Raw genomic sequence first — 19,794 nt, forward strand, 5'->3', positions numbered from 1 at the left:
AGATCTCACTAAGTTGCATAGGCTAGTTGCCTACACATGTGGCCATGTGGCCCTCATGCTGCCCCTCCTATAGTGATAAGATTGCATGTGTATGCCACCATGCCCTGTAGTGTTTATTTTTAAGATTTTCATGTTTCTATCAGTGGACTATAAATTTCATAAACCTTGTCTGTAGTTGTCACTGTGTTACTAGAATCTAGAAAAATATGTGGTACAAGTCCAGGTATATGTGGTTACTTGCCTTACGAAAGATTTGGACAAATTTCATAAGTGGGGCAGGGAGAGTTTTCTGTGTAGGCAAGACCTTATAAAGTGGAGTAACTGTTTGATTTTTTTGAGACAGGATCTCACTGTGTATAATCCAGGCTGACCTTACACTCATTGTGTAGCCTTGAACTTGAAATCATTCTACTTAAGCCTCCCAAGTGGTATGATTATAGGTGTTGTCACTGTGCCTTGCTCTAAAGTGTAGTAACTTTAAGATGATCTTTATAGGGTAGCAGGTCTGGGCATGGTGGCACGTGCCTGTAATCCTAGCTATTTGGGATGCAGAGGCAGGCAAGAGGATGACAGGTTTGAGGCCAGCCTGGACAATTTAGTAAAACTGTCTCAAACTAAAAAGGGCTGAGGATATAGCTGCTCAGTGTTAAAGTGCTTGCCTAACATGCTTGCTGCACTGGATTCGATCCCTAGTACCAGAAAAAAATGATTACTTGGATGCAGTTGTTAATAACAGTGATTAAAAATATCTGAGATTTTTGCTTGTGAAAGTAGTTCCTCAGTCATCAGTGGGTAGGGTTGAGAGATTAAGCAGAGGTGTGCAGCAGAAAATACGTTTTGATAGAGAGAAACAGGAAAAATCACTGGAGCCAGTTAACAGGGATAGGTTTTAGTCATTTTGATTTCTGGAAAAAGGCGTTTGTTACAAACATCTTCAAATAAACTATTCAGAAAATATAACTAAGGAAAAAGTAAAATTAGTACAGTTTTCCCATGCATTGATAACTGGTGTATATTCAGCATTATTCTGATACATATTCATACTTGTCTATACATATATATGCACGTACATATTCAAAAAAAATTGGCAGTCTGGGCTTATTGATGACTTAAGGTAAAATGAGGACAGCCAAGAGAAATTAGGCATTTGAAGATAACAAAATTAAGCTACTGGTATTTTATCTGGAAGATGACTGTATCTTTTGGGAATGAACGTGGTCTTTAAAACTGAAGAAAATGCAGTGAAGAAGGAGGCTGTGGGTGAAGTTTGGGGACCTTAAGGAGATAGAAAAATTGGAATTGCTGTGGTGTGAGAATCATGGTAGGGATTCAAAAGATAACCTCAGATTTTAGCAGATAGTAGAGAAGGTGAATCTGATTACCTTGGAAAGGATTATTTCAAGATAGAGCAGCTGTTGTAGAAGTCAACTGCAGAAACTTAACATCCAATAATAATTTTATCATCTTTTAGAGTGATTATTATTCCTTCATTAATTATCTGTAGTTCGGGTTGTTGCTCAGAATGTAAAATTTTGATGCAGGTAAGTTTCATGACAAAATTTTCTCTCATGTAAATACTAAATTTATTCTTTCAGATTATATGTGGATTGCCAGTGTTTTGACAAAAAAGATTGTTTTAATATTGACATCATAGAAACTTAAAATTGTACGCTGATAGTATTTTTTGTCAATTTAATTATTGTATATTTTAATTTAACCCCATTTACTATATAATTTTATAATTAAAGATACATCAAATTCTTTAAAAGCTGAGCATAGGGGCCGGGGATTTAGTTCAGTGGCTCCGCTGCTTGCCTCGCAAGCACAAGGACCCAAGTTCGATCCCCGGTTAAAAAAAAAAAAAAAAAAAAAAAGCTGAGCATGGTGCACGTGCCTGTAACCTCAGCACCCTGGGAGCCTGAGTCAGAAGGATCGCAAATTCAAACCCAGCCTGTACAAATTAGTGACTTAGTGAGACCCTGTCTCAAAATAAATAGGGCTGGGGGTGTAGCTGAGTGTACCGGGCCTGGGTTCATTCACCAGTACTGAAAAAAAAAGTAAAATAATTTTTTTTCATATCTTATAATTTAATATCCTGCCTGGCCAGGCACTGTGGCACGTGCCTGTAGTCTCAGGTACTTGGGAGGCTGAGGTACAAGGGAGGGTTGCTTGAGCCCAGGTGTTCAAGGCCAGCCTGAATGAACATGTGGCAAGACCTTATCTTAAAAGTATTTTTTTTAATATCCTTGTAGATAAAGGAATGTATTGAAGTACTGGAGTTTCTGGAAAACATTAAGCTGGCTCTTTAAACAATAATTTAGAATTGAGAAAACTTTGGATGGGCATGCCAATCTTTCATTAACACGTTTCTCCCGGCTTGAACCACTGGTGGTACATGCCTCACTGTCCCATCAGGTGGCTTCTGCTGGTGATAGAAGTGATACAGCCATGCATGTACCACCAGTGGTCCAAGTAGGCCAATAGTGAGACATAATGAATTATGACCTTGTCGTGAACATGGTAAGTTATTGTTTTTTAAAAAACATGACACCATATCTCTTCAAAGACACATACATGCCTGTATTATTTTTATGAGAAAAACACAAATCAGAAATTCAGAATTTGAAGTCATTAGTACAAATTTTGCATTCTCTCCTGAGTTTTCATTTTTCAATATAGGCTATAGGTTGATAACTCTGAGGTTATGATAAAAATTAGTGTTAGCTGTGCAAGTCAACCGCAAGATTTATACTGTTCTTATTCTTCCTTAACTCTCTTCTGCCCATACTCCTCCTAAAAAGGGAAGGTAGATTTTATAGCTAAAATCAAATGCTTACATTTTATTCTAACATGGAAGTGTTTTTCTTCCAGGTCTTTGTAGGTAAAATACCAAGAGATCTGTATGAGGATGAGTTGGTGCCCCTGTTTGAGAAGGCCGGTCCCATTTGGGACCTACGTCTTATGATGGATCCACTGTCTGGTCAGAACCGAGGGTATGCGTTTATCACCTTCTGTGGAAAGGAAGCTGCACAAGAAGCTGTTAAACTGGTATGTGATAAATATCCACTCTCCACCAAGTGACTGGTTGAGAGAATAAATCTCAGTTAAAAAATATTTTCAGTTAACACTTTCCTTATTTAGTTGTTGCTTCAATGCTTTTATATTGAGTGAGTTAATATATGATCTTTGCTTTATTTTTGTCTGACTATAAAAATTAAAAAGAAGCCAGGTATGGTGGTGTACACTTGTAATCCCAGCACTCCAGGAGGCTGAGGCAGGAGGATTGCAAGTTTGAGCCAAGCCTGGGAAATAGCAATTTAGTGAGACCCTGTTGCAAAATTTAAAAAATTTGAAAAGGGCTGGGGATGTGGCTCAAGGCAAAGGCCTTGGGTTCAACTCCCAGTACTAATCAAAAAATAATTTTGGGGCCGGGAATTTAGCTTAGTGGTTTCCCTGCCTGCCTCGCAAGTGCAAGGACCTGAGTTCGATCCCCAGTACCAAACAAACAAAAAGTGTCTCATAATGCAAAGAAGTTATCTGATACTAACATTTTGTTTAAAAAGTTGTATTAAAGTGTTTGATTTCTTTTTTTTTTTTTTTTTTTTTAGTATTGGGATCGAACTCAGGACATTGCACTTGTGAGGCAGGCGTGGCACCACTGAGCTAAATCCCCAGCTCAACTTCTAACTTTAATTTTATTCTTTTTTGTTTCTAAGTCTTTTAAGTCCTTTTGCCTTTACTTTTGCCATTTTGTGCTTAGTTTCTTTTTGTTTGTTTGTTCTGTTTTTTAGTTTTTTGAGACAGGGTCTCACTTTGTAGTTCAGGCTGGCCTCAAACTTGCAGCAGTCCTCTCACCTCAGCCTCCTGAGTGCTGGGATTACAGGTGTGTGCCACCATGCCTGGCTGTAGTTTTGAGCACTAGTGATGATAAAGTTCTGCAAGTTATGCATTCAGTCCTACTGTACGACAGTATGATTGTCTCAGTGTCATAAAGTAACATTTTTGTCATATGCTTGCCAGACATCTCAGGGCTTATATAGTCTGGTCCTAGCCTTTCTAGAACAAGGAGCCTTCATCACTGAGGCTTTTGGTCTCTTTAGTGGGCTCTGAACTGGGTCCCCTCCTAGCTTGAATGAATTTTTATTACAAATTTTTATTATGAATTATGAGTTTTTCTTTCAAACTTGTTTATTTGATAACCAGGAAATGTCCAAAGCTTTATTTCTTTATTTTTGGCAGAGTATGGGTGACTTTATTTTTTAAATTATTATATCTTTTAGCAAACTAATGAATAATAAGTAATGTTAAAACATAAGCTAGAATTTATCAAGGAAGCTATCACTAGGGAGATTTAAGTAAAACATTTTTTATTTCCATAACATTTCGAAAATATTAATAATTATTATTGTTGGAATTTTTTTTTTTTTTTTTTTTTGAGACAGGATTTTGCTGTATAGCCCATGCTGGCCTTGAATTTGTTGAGATCCTCCAGCCTCAGCCTCCTTAGTGCTGAGATTATAGGTGTGTGCCACCTCGCCCAGCCCAGCTATTTTTGGTTTTTGAGAGTCTTGCTGTGTAGTTCAGGCTAGCCTTGAACTTGGTAGAAATCTTCCTACTTCAGCCTCCAGAGTGCTGGGATTAGAGGCATGTGCCACCATACCAAGCAAAAGTATTATTTGAATACTATTTAAAACCATACATATTTAGAGTGTGAAATTCTTCTAAATTTCTTTTGCATTTTGATTAAGCACAGCTGTTATTTTTTAAATATTGTTTTGAGTATGGCTTATCTATATCGAATTCATCCTTAAGGACCCTGAATAATCAGCCTCAGGAACTTTTTTTTTTTAAATTTCAATGGAAAAGTGGGTTTTCTCTTTTCTTTTCTTTTTTTTTCTTTTGGTCCTGGGGATCGAACTTGGGACCTTGTGCTTGCAAGGCAGGCGCCGGAACCACTGAGCTAAATCCCCAGCCCCCTCAGGTACTTACTTTGAAATTCTCTCAAAAAGAATTTTCAGATAAATAAAATTGAAATAGAAAATGAGATTTATTTATTTATTTATTTATTTTGAGACAGGGTCTGGCTATATAATTCAGGCTGGCCTTGAGCTTACTATGTAGTCCAGGCTGGCCTCAAACTCATAGTGATCCTCCTTGCCTCTGCCTCCCTAGTGCTGGGATCACAGGCGTGCGCCACCATGCCTGATTTGAAATGAGATATTTTTAAAAATAAAGTGATTAATGAGTACTTTTTGTGGAGGTTAACAAAACCAAACTAAAAAGATCGTAATAATGAAGTTTAAAGTATACATTTGTGTTATAACAAACATGGGATGACTTGGTAAGTTCATAAAGCAGTGAGTGTTTGACCTTAAGTTATGAAATCTTTTAGGTTCAGACCAGTTGTCCTCAGTTTGGGGTGGTTTTGGGGTCTCTGGTTATCTCCTTCCTTGCAGTGTGACAGCTATGAAATTCGCCCTGGTAAACACCTTGGAGTGTGTATTTCTGTGGCAAACAACAGACTTTTTGTTGGATCCATCCCGAAGAATAAGACTAAAGAAAACATTCTGGAAGAATTCAGTAAAGTCACAGGTAAAACAAAAATGTATTTAGAATTTAGCTTTGGAAAATCTGTTATATTATTTATAAATTTATAAGTACAGAAAACAAGATAACGTGTTAAACTGAGAATTTAAGTCTTCTATATCTAAATTGCTTCCTTTCTGCTTTATAGTGGTTTAGATAAATTCCCTCATATCCTTGATTCTTCAAATTTCCCCTTCACTTGGCTCTTAGATTTTTTTCAGAGCCTTTGCTCTGTGCCCCTGGAGTGAGGGGTACCTCCCACGCCCCACTTCAGGGCCAGGAATGTGAAAGTTCTTGTTCCTTCTTTCGTATTGACTTGTTTAGATCTTTTCTTGAGACAGGGTCTTGGTATGCAGTTCAGGCTGCACTTGAACTCTATTTAGCCCATGCTGGCCTCAAAATCAACAGTGATCCTCTTGTCTCAGCCTCCGAGTGATGAGATTACAGGCTACAGGCGTGTGCCACCATCCAGAAAGTACACTTTATATTACAAATATGTATACATTAATATATAACTGAACGATTTAATAGAATTAAATTTTGATTCATTACACAATTTATTGCAGTTCTTACTTTTTTTTTTTTAATGGTACTTGGGCTTGAACTTAGAACCTCATGGATGCTAGGTAAGGGGTCTACCACTGAGCTACATTCCCAACTCTTTTTTATTTGAGTGTGGGTCTTGCTGTGTTGCTATGTTGTCCAGGCTGGCCATGAATTTGGTAATCTTCCTGCTTCAGCCTCCTTAGTAGCATTTGCCACCATGTTTGCCCATTTCATTTTTTAAATGCCTTTTAAGATTGTCTAAGGCTAGATTTGATTTGTTAACACTCTTATTGCAAAAATAATATTCCTTTACATTTTTGTCATCCAGACATAATGTTCTTTCCCTTGCCCTAAAGCTTTCATTGATCGCTCTTCTGGTTTCAGCTTTTCTTTAGTCTGAAGATTACTTCAAATTCTTCTTCTGCCCTAAATTGACTTATTCTTAGTACCTTTAACATGTGGATGAGCCATCCAAGGACCTAGACATCTGGTTCTCTGACCATCTCATTTGTAGTCCTTTACTTCATCCCTGCCATCTCCAGATCAGATTCTGGATCTGGACACCAGAAATTCTGTCCATCTAAAATCTTGATTTTTCTATCATCCCAGTTTGTACCTGCCTCTGCCCATTTATAATTGTGTTGGTCAGATACCCCACTGTAGCAGTTTTTTGACCATATCACTTATTTTCCACCTTCTTCCTGGCTTCATGTCCATTTTCTTATTCCTTCAGCAGGTGTTTATTAAAGTGCTTATGCAGTGCTGGCATTGTGCTATGTACTGGGATACAGTGACCTATTCTCTGCCCTCAGAGAGTCTACATTCTGGGGAAAGAATTAAGACCCAGAAAATAAAGAAATATATACACATTGTGGTAAATGTTGTGAAGGAAGAAATACAGAATATTTAGTTAGAAAGTAGCTACTATCCTTGTTTCCATGGTTATGGAAAGTTTTTCTGATAAGGCATCATTTCAAGTAAGACTTGAAGAATGGAGAGGATATATTATACAAAGAGCAGAAAGAAGTGGATTCCAACACATGCCAAGTCTCCAGGGCAGGAAAAAACTCCATATATTAAAGTAACAGAGAAGGCCACTGTTGAAAGGTAAAATCAGGAGAATTATGAAGTAGGCAGGGCCTTTACAGATCATGTAGGGAGTTTGAGTTTTATTTTATATATAATAAAAAGGTATTTGAAGGTCTTGAGCAAGGAATGACATCTGTTTCACAGTTACAGAATATTCCTCCTGTGTTGTGGATGAGAGTTTGGAGGTGTGGTCAAGAGTGGAAGTTGATCAATTAGGTGAGGCTGTCATACAGTAGGTCAGATAGATGACTGGACTAGGGCAATAGCAGGGGAAGTGGAACGAAGTAAGTGAGCTTGGAACTGTATAGGAAAGATGAAATAAAGGAAAAAAACAAGACTGTTTCATCAATTTCTGGCTTAAGAATATGGTAGGTGGCATTATTAGATAGAGAAGACAGATTTTGGGCATAGTGGTGCTGTTTGGGACATGTTAAATTTGTCTGAGACATCCAGGAGGGCATGTTAAGCAGTCAGACATTTGTGAACTTCTGGGCTAGAAATAAAATCAAAGCATTTTATAAGAGGATAGATGGCTGGGCGTGGTGGTGTGTGCCTGTAATCCTGGCACTTGGGAGGCTGAGGCAGGAGGGTTGCCATGAGTTTGAGGCCAGCCTGAGCTACATAGTGAGTTCAAGGCTAGCCTGAATTACATAGTGAGACCCTGTCTCAAAACAAAAAGAAAAAAGAAAAGAAGGATAGATAGTGTTTAAAACTAGGGCTAGGGGCTGGAGATGTAGACTAGTAGAAGAGTGCTTGCCTAGCATGTGAGAAGCCCTGTATCTCAGCATCACAAAAAAACCCCCAAAAAATCCAGTAACTTTTAAGTTAGATTTAAAGAAGGTTATTTTGGCCTTATTTGAAAGTTAGTTCTTTCAGTTTTTTTAATAGTAATTTGGTTTTAAATGTCTTTGATAGTGTGCCTACAAATTATGAAGTTGCTCAGCGTGGTGGTGCACATCTGTAATCCCAGCACTTGGGAGGCTGAGGCTGGAGAATTGTCATGAGTTCAAGGCCAGCCTGGGCTTTATAAGTGAATTTAAGGCCAGCCTGAATTATCCAAAAATTTATGAGGTCATGTTATATCAAACACTTAAAACTTTGTAGGATGTTAAGTGACAGAATATAGTTGTTGGAAGTGTTGTACCTTTAGGATCCTAAAATTAATCATGAACATGTAATATTGTCCCAAATCCCATATCTAATTATGCTGATCTAATTGTCTACTAAGTAATTAGTGACTCATTTTGAGGCTTTTTCAATTATTTTTGATTACTGGCAAGTGGATTTAGGTCTGCCTGATCACTAGATGTGTGGTGGATGCTTTTGGCTTATATATCTGGCTGTTGGTTTAACAGAGGGTTTGGTGGACGTTATTCTCTATCATCAACCCGATGACAAAAAGAAGAATCGGGGGTTCTGCTTCCTTGAATATGAGGATCACAAGTCAGCAGCACAAGCCAGACGTCGGCTGATGAGTGGAAAAGTAAAAGTATGGGGAAATGTAGTTACAGTTGAATGGGCTGACCCTGTGGAAGAACCTGATCCAGAAGTCATGGCTAAGGTAAATGCAGTTGCTTGGATTGGGGGTAGTTTATCATTTCAATTTTTTTTTTTTTTTTGCGGTACTGGGGATTGAGCTCAGGACCTTGCTCTTGCAAGGCAGGTGCAGCACCACTGAACTAAATCCCCAGCTCTGTCATTTCAATTTTATACTCAGAATAAAGCTCAAACTTTTCTATGTTTATAATAAATACGAATTATAGCTCTTGCCTTTGTTTTACTTTCTTTTTTTTTTTTTGGTACCAGGGATTGAACTTGGGTCCTTCCAGTTGTGAGGCAGGCAGCGAAACCACTGAGCTAGATCCCCGGCCCTTGACTTTGTTTTATAAGGAGCTGATTTAACACTGAATCAGTTGTCTGTCTTAGTGTCCAGACATTAACCCTCCATTAGCCATCTCTTTTCCTGCATATTAAATGTGCCAGAGGAACAGAAATGAATCGTTTCAATTAAGTATTTCATAATTCTGTGTATTTGTTTAGGCACCCTGAGGGATATAGAGGTTATAAAAAGGAATCTTCATTGACTACACTTTGACTTTTATTACATATCCATGAGTTATATATGTTTTAGATTTATAGCTAGTTTCTTAAAAAGTTTTTTTCTTTTTTGAGTGATCAGCTTCCCTTAGAGTATTGTTCCCATGAAGAAAGGCAAAAGATTGTCATGTTTGATGTTTGTCGTGTTTGCTGTTACTTGATAATGGCAAAATATGCATCTCAGGCCCTATTAGGGGGCTTTTGTTCCCTCCTCAGCCCTTTCCTTTCATGATCAGAATCTTGGTAAGAGCTGGTGCCATGTGTCCTGCTTCTTAGGCTTTCCTTTAGGTGACTCCTGGATTTGAAGGGACACATCAGAGTTCCATCTCTGCTGCTTGCAGTAAATTAATGAGTATTTTGGCTGTGCCTCTTCCCTTCTCAGGAAGGCTATAGCTCTATGGATGGCCATAAATTACTGATTAGATTCTTCATGGCTGAAATTGTTTTTGAGACAAGGTCTCACTATATAGTGAGCCCAGGCTGTCCTTGAACTTAAAGTGATCCTCCTACACCTCATCCTAAGTGCTGAGATAACAGTTGTGCACCACCACATCAGCGATAGAAATTCTTTTCTTCAAGCTTTTTATTCAAGATTTTGAGGAGGCAAATCATCACTCTAACTAGTTTGGAGAACTTTGGTTTATATAGTACTAATATGGTGTAAAGTCTTTGTAGGTAAAGGCATCTTTGCACTAAGCAGAGAAGATCCGTTGAGAATGAATCCTAGAGGCTCAGGTGCTGCTTAGTATCTTTCATGTCATGTTCCTTGAGTAGATGTGTATCTAAGAAAAGGATTGGAAATCTAGCCCTGCTTTTTTCTTTTTTTATTAAATTGATTTTAATTCCAGTAATTTTTTTCTCTTGGTATCATTTGTTTTATTGGAATGGATAAGTCTCATTACAACTTTGAATCTCCCTGTAGAAACAAAGTGTAACCTTTGTTGCTTTTCTATAAGATCATCTGAAAATGGCATTGTAGATATAGTGTAGATTTATAAGGGAGGAATAATGTTCCCTGAAAACCTAAAGTATAATATGCTAACCATTTGCTTATCAACCACTTTTAACATACCCTAGTAACCTTTCAGGTAGAAGTTAATCCTAAATCTTTTTTTGATCAGAAAATCTTAAAGTTTTATCCTTGTAACTTTTTTCTGAATCAGCAACAAGTTTCAGAATGCAAAGGAGGCCTCTGTAAATTTCGTTGAACAATACTGATTCCTTTCTTGTTTTTTTAATTGAGAAAAATATTGTCCATTAGAGTAAAGGTGTTCAATGAATATTAAAATTCATTGAAGATTGTTTGTCAAGTTGAGTTGCACGCTAAGCAAGTGACCTTATTTCTGAAATATCCCCAACCTTGTGTTGAACCTTTTAAGCACAATTCGAGTAAGTAATTTTTATATAGCACATTATAGTTTCTTCACAGAAAAGAAAAAAAGATCCATGTTTAGTTATAAAAGAAAAGGTTTAAGGGCTGGGGATTTAGCTCAGTGGTTTCGCTGCCTGCTGCGCAAGCCCAAGGACCCAAGTTCAATCCCCGGTACCAAAAAAAAAAAAAAGAAAAGAAAAAGAAAGAAAAGGTTTGGGGTGTGGTTCAGTGGTGGTGGAGCATTTGCCTAGCATGAGTGAGGCCCTAGGTTTGATCCCCACAGAAAAATTACTAAAAAAGTGAAAAAACGGGGGAGGGGGGGCTTGCTGTCTAATGTGGAGGCTGGACCTCAGTCTAGCAACACTGAGAAAAATAAAGGGAGAGGAGGAGTAGAATGATCCTTTCTAATTCATCAAGCCCTTTATCTGAAGCAACAGTTTGTTCAGTGGGTGCATTAATTTTTTGCTTGAATGAGTGATCTATTTCCCTAGTTCAGAAATTAAATAGAAAGATACAGAGGAAGAAGTCCTGTTTCCACCCTAACCCACCATATCTGCCCTATCCCTCTTGTCCACTGTGAGGCATCCAGTTTCAGTAGTCTCAAGTCTATCCTTTTGGTGCTTCCTTAGGCAAGTTCTGGCATATACATTCTTATTTTGCTTATATCTAATATGAATGGCTGCTGGTGGTCTCCTTTGTTTATTGATCTGTATTTGCTTTATTCATTAGTTTGTTTAATCAGCTCTAGGGAAATACTCCATTATTGTATGTACCATTAAAAAAATTAAAGATGCTGGCAGTTAAACTGTGGGGCAGTGGTTGCTTATCCCATTGACAGTTGTATCTCTGTTTTGGAGCTGTAAATAATGGGAAAAACCTTACCAAGAGATCCTGGAAATCTTTTTATATCACCTCATAGTATTCTTACTCATTTTTATGGCTACATAATACTCCATTCCGTAGATAAACCATAGTATGTTTGGCCAGCTGGATATTGAGTTATTTTAAATTTTTGTTAATTTTACAGTATTGTTCGGGATAAATTTTTATGTCAGTTGATACAAGTATAAATATATCTTTAGGATAGATTCTTAGAGGTAGAATTGTAGGCAAAAGGAGGTGTTCCTCATCCCTGGCAAAATAGAATGTGGTCAAACTTTTTTGATTTTGTCAATCTGATGACAAATGATATGTCATTACTGTTAATGATTTGCTTCTCATTATGGATGAATTTGAGCTTTCACTATGTTTGAAGGGCCATATGTGTTTCTTTGTATGAACTATGTGTTCACAAATTTCACTTATCGCTAAGTTGCCCAGGCTAGGCTCAGACTTGGCATTCCTTCTTCCTCAGCCTCCCAGAGTGCTGGAATTACAGGTCTGTGCAACCACACTGGGTGACTTCACCTATTTTTCTATTTAGTTGTTGAATTTTTTATTTTCTGGTGTTCTGATATAAAGGAAAAGTAATCTCTTTGTAATACTTGTTTCAGTTTTAAAATATTTGTCATTTGTCTTGACTTTGCTCATGGATCTTTTTGCCATGTAGTAGGTTTTTTTTGTTGTTGTTTTAAAAAAAATTTTTTTTGGTATCGAACTGAGGACCTCATGCTTGCGAGGCAGGTGCTGTGCTGCTGAGCTAAATCCCCAGCCCAAAGCTGTTTTTTTGAGGCGGGGGGAGGTACTGGAGATCGAACTCGGTTCCTTGTGCTTGCGCAGCAGGCGGTGAAACCACTGAGCGAAATCCCTGGCCCTTGTGCTTGCGCAGCAGGCGGTGAAACCACTGAGCGAAATCCCTGGCCCTTGTGCTTGCTTCGGCAGCACATATACTAAATCCCTGGCCCTGAAGCTGTTATTTTTAGTAGTTGAATGTATCACTCTTAAATCCTTTCTAGCTTTTAAGTCCCAAGGCCATTTTACTCCGATGTTATATAAAAGAATCTGTCTTGATTTTATTCTAGTACTTTCACCATCCCTCTGTTCCTTAGAGTTTTGATCTGTTTGGAGTTTATCTTGGTATATAGTGTGAGGTTTGGACCAACTTTTACTTTTTCGGATTAACACTACCCACCTCCCACTCCCCCATACTAGGAATTGCACCTAGGGTCCATACCTTTTTAAAAATTTTTAATTTGAGGCAGAGTTTTGCCGAGTTGCCCAGGCTGGGCTTGAACTTGTGATCTTCCTCCCTCAGCCTCTCAAAGTGCTCAGAAGGTCACAGATGTGCACTACCATGCCCTGCTAACCCTACTCTTATTTATGTATGTATGTATGTATGTATGTATGTATGTGTGTTTTTGGTACCAGGAATCGAACTTGGGACCTTGCGCTTGTGAGGCAGGCGGTGGCACCACTGAGCTAAATCCCTGGCCCTAACCCTACTCTTATTAATGATTTAAGTGTTACGATTTGTCATTGTCTAGATTATGGTCTTTTTTTTTTCCTGGCTATTCTTACTTATTTTTTCATAGGAACTTAAAAAAATTTCCACTTTGAGGGGAGAAAACATAATCTCTCTCTTCTTTTTTTTTTCCTTTTCTGGTACTGGGGATGGAACTCAGGACCTTGCACTTAGTGCCACTAAGCTAAATCCCTAAGCCTAGGGAGAAAACAGAGAAACTCATTTTGAGGGGAGAACTATGTTAATTTTGTTTAGTAATAATTATGTGTTGGTTTATTGAAGGTTTTATTCACATTGTTAAGTGTTTTAAATGACAGGTAGGAGAACAAAGGAACCAGCGATTTATAAAAAATGGTAACTGACATCAGAATCATTTTCTTGGCAATTTTTTTTCTTTTTGGTACTGGGGATCGAACTCGGGACCTTGCGCTTGCAAGGCAGGCGGTGACACCACTGAGCTAAATCCCTGGCCCCTCTTGGCAATTTTTCATACTTTCAATGACAGCACTTTTATCACTTGATTTTTTATTATTTGTTTATTTATTGGGGTTCTTTTGGTACTGGGGATGGAACTCAGGACCTTGCGCTTGCGAGGCAGCCGCAGTGCCACTGAGCTAAATCCCCAGGCCAACACTTGATTTTTTGGAGAAGAAAAAAGCCTATGCCATGAAGATAGGAAGAAATCATTTATTTATTTTTTTGTTTTGGTTTTTTTGTTTGTTTTGTTTCCTTTTTCTTTTTTTTTGGTACTGGGGATTGAACTCAAGTCCTGGCACTTGTGGGGCAGGTGGCGGAACCACTGAGCTAAATCCCTGGCCCTTGTTTTGTTTTTTTGAGACAAAGTCTAGTCTTGAACTCATTATGTAGCACAGTAATCTTATTATTTGAACTCAGTGATCTTCCTGCCTCAGACTTCCAAGTGCTGGGATTAAGGGGTGTGCCGCCATGCCTGGCCAGGAAGAAATACTTTAAAAGATAACTTCAGCTAAAATTAAGGAGCCAATACTAGATTTTTGTATTTATTCCTGTTAGGTGAAAGTTTTATTTGTGAGAAACTTGGCTACTACAGTTACAGAAGAAATATTGGAAAAGTCATTTTCTGAATTTGGAAAACTTGAAAGAGTAAAGAAGTTGAAAGATTATGCATTTGTTCATTTTGAAGACAGAGGAGCTGCTGTTAAGGTAAAACATTTTGAATTTGTTTCTACTTGGTATTTGAATTTTGGCTGTTGAAGCTAGCTAAACATAAAGTAACTTTAAAAACTGAAAGGGTTTTGGCTAGCTTTCTTTTTTCTTTAAGTGTGCCGGGGTATGAATTTAGGGCTTCATGCATGTTAGGCAAGCACTGAACCACTGAGCTATACCCCCAGCATTGGTTTTCTTTTAATATTCTCTATTTAGTAGTAGTAATATGTATAATAGGTAAGACTCCAAAGATGGATTTTTACTGAGTTTGTATTTATTTTTCATTTTGAATATTTATTTTTTTTCTGCCCAGGCCATGGCTTTAAAACAGACCTTATAGTTTGAATAGTGCAGGTGTGTTTGTTTGCTTTCAGGGGTGGGCGTCAGACTCAGGACCTCAATCATGCTGGGCAAGTGCCTTACCACTGTGCTACACCTCAGGCACTAGTATAGAATTAATTGGTTTGCTCATGGATGCAATCTAATGAGGAAACATCACTTATAAAGTTCATAGCTTTTATAGAATTTATGTTTGGTTTCTGAAATTTTCAATAGTATAGAACACAGATAATATATTTATATAATACTGTCTAAATATTTCTTTTGATTCAGTTAGTATTACTGTCTAAATATTTCTTTTGATTCAGTTAGTATTAAATGATTGGTTCACATAATTGAAAGTATTTACAAGAACTGGTAGGATAGTTTGCCAAAGAAGCCCATGAAATTATAAAATTTCCAGGAACCAGGACTCACCTTTGAAGTGGGTCAGGGGAGAGTAGATGATCCCCGTTCTTTTGTTTATAGTAGAAAGCATTTGTTTTGTTTTGGAGTGTATTGTGTTTCAAGCTGAGGATTGAAGTAAGGCATCGTAGGCAAATGCTTTACAACTGAGCTCATTAAGTCCCTGACTTATGAACATTTGCAAACTTTCACAGATATGAATGGATCTCACATTTAGTTTTTCTATGTTTTACATTGTGTATTTGGGTCAGAGGCGTTGGACTTATGAACAAATCCAACTTAGGAACATTCTCCAGAAGAGAACTTATTTGTAAGTTGGGGACTTAACTGTGCATTTCCAGTCCCTACCCAGGAAGCTTTTGTAGACTTGTTTAGTTATTTTAAGCTGGGGTATAAGCAAGGGGGAGGGGATTGAAATAAAAAAGAAAACTGGTTTTTATCTAGATAGTCGTAAATCACTGAACATTATTTTATTTTATACACATTTTATTTTGTATGGCTGGGAAGTGGGGAAAAGGCTGTACTGTATAGGGGAAGAAGAAATGTGAGATGGCAACATTTTGTTACTGAGAACTTAGGCCTTGAAATGTGACAGTGGATGTTGGATAGAGCAGTATGAAGCAAGGAGTAAAACACATGATGCCTGGTTGCATTTCTGGGTGATTGTGTGTGCCTTCCTTCATCACCCTTTTCAGGTCTTTGTGCTTTTAACTGTTCAGGCAACATATGCACCAGTAGAGACCTCTGAGGGAAACGTAGCTTTTTTTTTTGGACAGTATCTTGTTGATTTACTGATAAGCTCATTCAGTAACTTCATTTAATTTCAGGTCCTTGACATTTTTTGCAAAAGAATAGTATAAGATGTATACATTGAATACCACATTCATTTAAATCCCGAAAAGCTAATTTATGTCTGGTTTATATTAATACTGACATTTTCCCCTGGTATGTAGAGCGGCAGTAGGCAGCTCTTTTACCTTTTAAAATATACTACAAGGACGTCATAGTAATCAGTCCTCATTGTAATTTATATATAGACCAATAAGGTAGGGGGAAAGGAGTATACTTTTTTTTTTTGGTACTGGGGATCGAACTTGGGACCTTGCACTTGCGAGGCAGGTGGTAGAACCACTGAGCTAAATGCCTGGCCCCAGGAGTATACTGTTTGAAAACTTTCTGGCAAGAATAATCTTTTTCAAATAAAATAATCATGAAATTATTTGTTAAGTATATTAAATGACACATTTATGTTATATTTTATTTTATTTTATGTTTTTGGTACTGGGGATTGAACTCAGGACCTTGTGCTTGTGAGGCAGGTGATGGCACCACTGAGCTAAATCCCCAGCGCCTGTTGTTATGTTTTAAAATACTGTTTCTTATAAAATAATTTTTCTGATTTTGTCTAGGCTATGGATGAAATGAATGGAAAAGAAATAGAAGGAGAAGAAATTGAAATAGTCTTAGCTAAACCACCAGACAAGAAAAGGAAAGAGCGCCAAGCTGCTAGACAGGCCTCCAGAAGTACTGCGTGAGTATTTGGGTCTTTGAACAAGGAATAACTTGGTAACAGAGATCAGGTTAATAGTACAAAATTAGAAGAGTCTTGAAGTAAGAAGCTAACTGGCTTTTTCTTTTCTCCCTTCCCTCCATTACTAGGTATGAAGATTATTACTATCACCCTCCTCCTCGCATGCCACCTCCAATTAGAGGTCGAGGTCGTGGTGGAGGTAGAGGTGGATATGGCTACCCTCCAGATTACTATGGCTATGAAGATTACTATGATGATTACTATGGTTATGATTATCATGACTATCGTGGAGGCTATGACGATCCCTACTACGGCTATGATGATGGCTATGCAGTAAGAGGAAGAGGAGGAGGAAGGGGAGGGCGAGGTGCTCCACCACCACCAAGGGGGCGGGGAGCACCACCTCCAAGAGGTAGAGCTGGCTATTCACAGAGGGGGGCACCTTTGGGACCGCCAAGAGGCTCTAGGGGTGGCAGAGGGGGTCCTGCACAACAGCAGAGAGGCCGTGGTTCCCGTGGAGCTCGGGGCAATCGTGGGGGCAATGTAGGAGGCAAGAGAAAGGCAGATGGGTACAACCAACCTGATTCCAAGCGTCGTCAGACCAACAACCAACAGAACTGGGGTTCCCAACCCATCGCTCAGCAGCCGCTTCAGCAAGGTGGTGACTATTCTGGTAACTATGGTTACAATAATGACAACCAGGAATTTTATCAGGATACTTATGGGCAACAGTGGAAATAGACAAGTGAGGGCTTGAAAATGATACTCTCAAGATACGATTGGCTCTAGATCTACATTCTTCAAAAAAAAAAATTGGCTTAACTGTTTCATCTTTAAGTAGCAGTTTGCTGCCATTTGTATTGGGCTGAAGAAATCACTATTGTGTATATACAAGTCTTTTTATTTTTCTTCTTTTCAAAATGCTCTTGGACATTATTGGGCTTGCAGAGTTCCCTTATTCTGGGGGTTACAATGCTTTTATCGTTTCAGGCTTCATTTTAGCTTCAGAACAAGTTGTTAAATCATGATTTTGCAGAGCCTTTGGTTTGGACAGTTTCATTTTTTTGGATTTGGGATAGACTACATAGGAGTATGAAGTATGCTGTAAATAAAAATACAAGCTAGTGCTTTGTCTTAGTAGTTTTAAGAAATTAAAGCAAACAAATTTAAGTTTTCTTGTATTGAAAATAACCTATGACTGTATGTTTTGCATTCCTAGAAGTAGGTTAACTGTGTTTTTAAATTGTTATAACTTCACACCTTTTTGAAATCTGCCCTACAAATTTGTTTGGCTTAAACGTCAAAGCCGTGACAATTTGTTCTTTGATGTGATTGTATTTCCAATTTCTTGTTCATGTAAGATTTCAATAAAACTCAAAAATCTATTCAAAACATTACCTATTTCAAATTCAATTGTGTCCTAAAACATTATTTTATTCGTAATCCTTGCAAGGAATATTGTTTTCAAAGTATAACTGCCTATGTGAGTGATCAAATTCATGCAAAATTTCTTGTCTATTCCAACATGTACTGTGGATATCAGATTGAGAATTAGTCTAAATTCAAGTATTTATTCCAAATAGCACTTCATTGATTGGTGTTCTCTCATAATCTCTTCTAATTTTGAAATTTTATCCTTTATTTAAAAAAAAAGTTTCAAGGGTTTTTGAACATTTTTTTGCAGACATTGGATAATTTGCATTAAAACAAATAAAATGGGTCTTGGGAAGCAGACTGCAATTTATTTTGACCCACATTCTTTCTGTCAAGGCTAATTTGTGGCTGAAGACCTTATTTGCTGGATAAGTGACTGTACAAACAAAAAGCTTAAACTTGAGTTTTAGTATACATGATTGTGACTACTGCTTTAAGATACTGGTTTAGGAATATAACTTCCTATTGCTGTGTAAATTTGCTTTGGGAAACAGTCATGCCTTGTGAGAGGCTTTTAAATATCTAGTATTTATACCTCTGACTTTCTGTTAACACCTCTTTTATTTTTATAGTTTTATTGTCTCTCATGGCTTAGTTTTTTGTTGGCCAAATCATAACTTATATTTCCCTATATCTTTTAGGAATTCTGATTTATTCTAATGACTTCTTTTGCTTGAGAAGTAGAGAAACAAAGAATATAAACTTTATAGTGCAGGAAAGCCTGAATCACTCTAAAATTACCATCAAATTGTCCTTTGCATTTTATTCTCAGATGGTTTTGAAAAACTTTTTTCTTTTGGTGCTGGCAATTGAACTCAGGTCCTTACACATGCTAAGCGCACACTCTACTGCTGAGCTATACTCCCCAGTCCTTCCAATTTTTTTTTTAATGATAAAAATGTGTTTTGTTCTTGTTTGGTGTCTTTTGTGACATACTAGATTTCAAAATCATAAGTTACTTAATTCCTTAAAAGCTTTGTTAAATCAATTTGAATTTCGTGACTTCTCATTACAAATAAGAAAGTTAACATTTCCTGATGAAAGTATTGTATCTCGTTTCTTTTTCAAAGACCACTCATTACACAGTAATTTAACTGGCCTTATTAAATTAACACTTGTTTTTTGGAAACAGATAAAGGAATTACATGGTCTGTTATAGATGGAAGTTGACATGGGTATTTGGTAAGGTCTAGATTGTTTTTCTTATGCCCATGTGTGCTAGTAAAGACACCAAACATTCTTTTTAAGTGCTACTTTCAAACTTGAAAAATATGATTTGAAGCTGAAAGAGTAAATTAGACTTTTAAAGCCTTGATTTTTTTTTTGTAATCAACAGAATACAAGTAAAATGAGTTGTTTTATATTTCAAAAAAATTAGATATTACAAGCTACAAACTTTTTATGAAGAAAAATAGGAATGGAAATAGATCCTAAAAGTTCATTGTGCTTCCCCCTTGTGCTCTTAAATATAAACCATAGTATAGTTGAATAAACTTTGGGTTCCAGGTCAAAATGATTTATTTTTTAATATTAGAGTGGCCACTTTCTCCTCTGTTTCTTTCATTAATTAAAAATATATCTGCAGAGGACTGTATCTGCAGAGGTGCCCCCTAATAATTTGCTTTATAGGTTTTGTAGTTTATTTAACCAAAAAATATAACCCTATAAACATGAAATCTCATTTAAGAGATTTTCCTCTTGGATGTCTTCTGAGTTATCACTAGTAGCAGCATTCAGAGAAATTCAGAGCTCAACTTTACACAGAAATATTTCTAACTATATAAAACCAAAAAAAAGGAGGGGGACAAT

At 37.3% G+C, this 19,794-nt stretch overlaps 1 protein-coding gene across 3 annotated transcripts in view; it reads left to right on the forward strand.

Moving 5' to 3' along the window:
* Hnrnpr (heterogeneous nuclear ribonucleoprotein R) overlaps window positions 1–17,945 on the forward strand; it is a 35,634-nt gene extending 17,689 nt beyond the window's left edge. For all 3 annotated transcript variants that reach the window (XM_013074408.3, XM_087215583.1, XM_004850548.4), the window contains 6 exons: window positions 2,872–3,048; window positions 5,457–5,592; window positions 8,577–8,782; window positions 14,124–14,273; window positions 16,430–16,551; window positions 16,680–17,945. In XM_013074408.3, the coding sequence (XP_012929862.1) occupies window positions 2,872–3,048; window positions 5,457–5,592; window positions 8,577–8,782; window positions 14,124–14,273; window positions 16,430–16,551; window positions 16,680–17,292 (1,404 nt within the window). In that variant the 3' untranslated portion in view covers window positions 17,293–17,945. The remainder of the gene's footprint in view (window positions 1–2,871; window positions 3,049–5,456; window positions 5,593–8,576; window positions 8,783–14,123; window positions 14,274–16,429; window positions 16,552–16,679) is intronic.
* The last annotated feature ends 1,849 nt before the right edge of the window (window positions 17,946–19,794 follow it).

Source organism: Heterocephalus glaber, unplaced genomic scaffold, assembly GCF_053883595.1.
Source record: "Heterocephalus glaber isolate CG9 unplaced genomic scaffold, H.glaber_assembly_v1.0 deba00001452, whole genome shotgun sequence".
NCBI lineage: Eukaryota > Metazoa > Chordata > Mammalia > Rodentia > Bathyergidae > Heterocephalus > Heterocephalus glaber.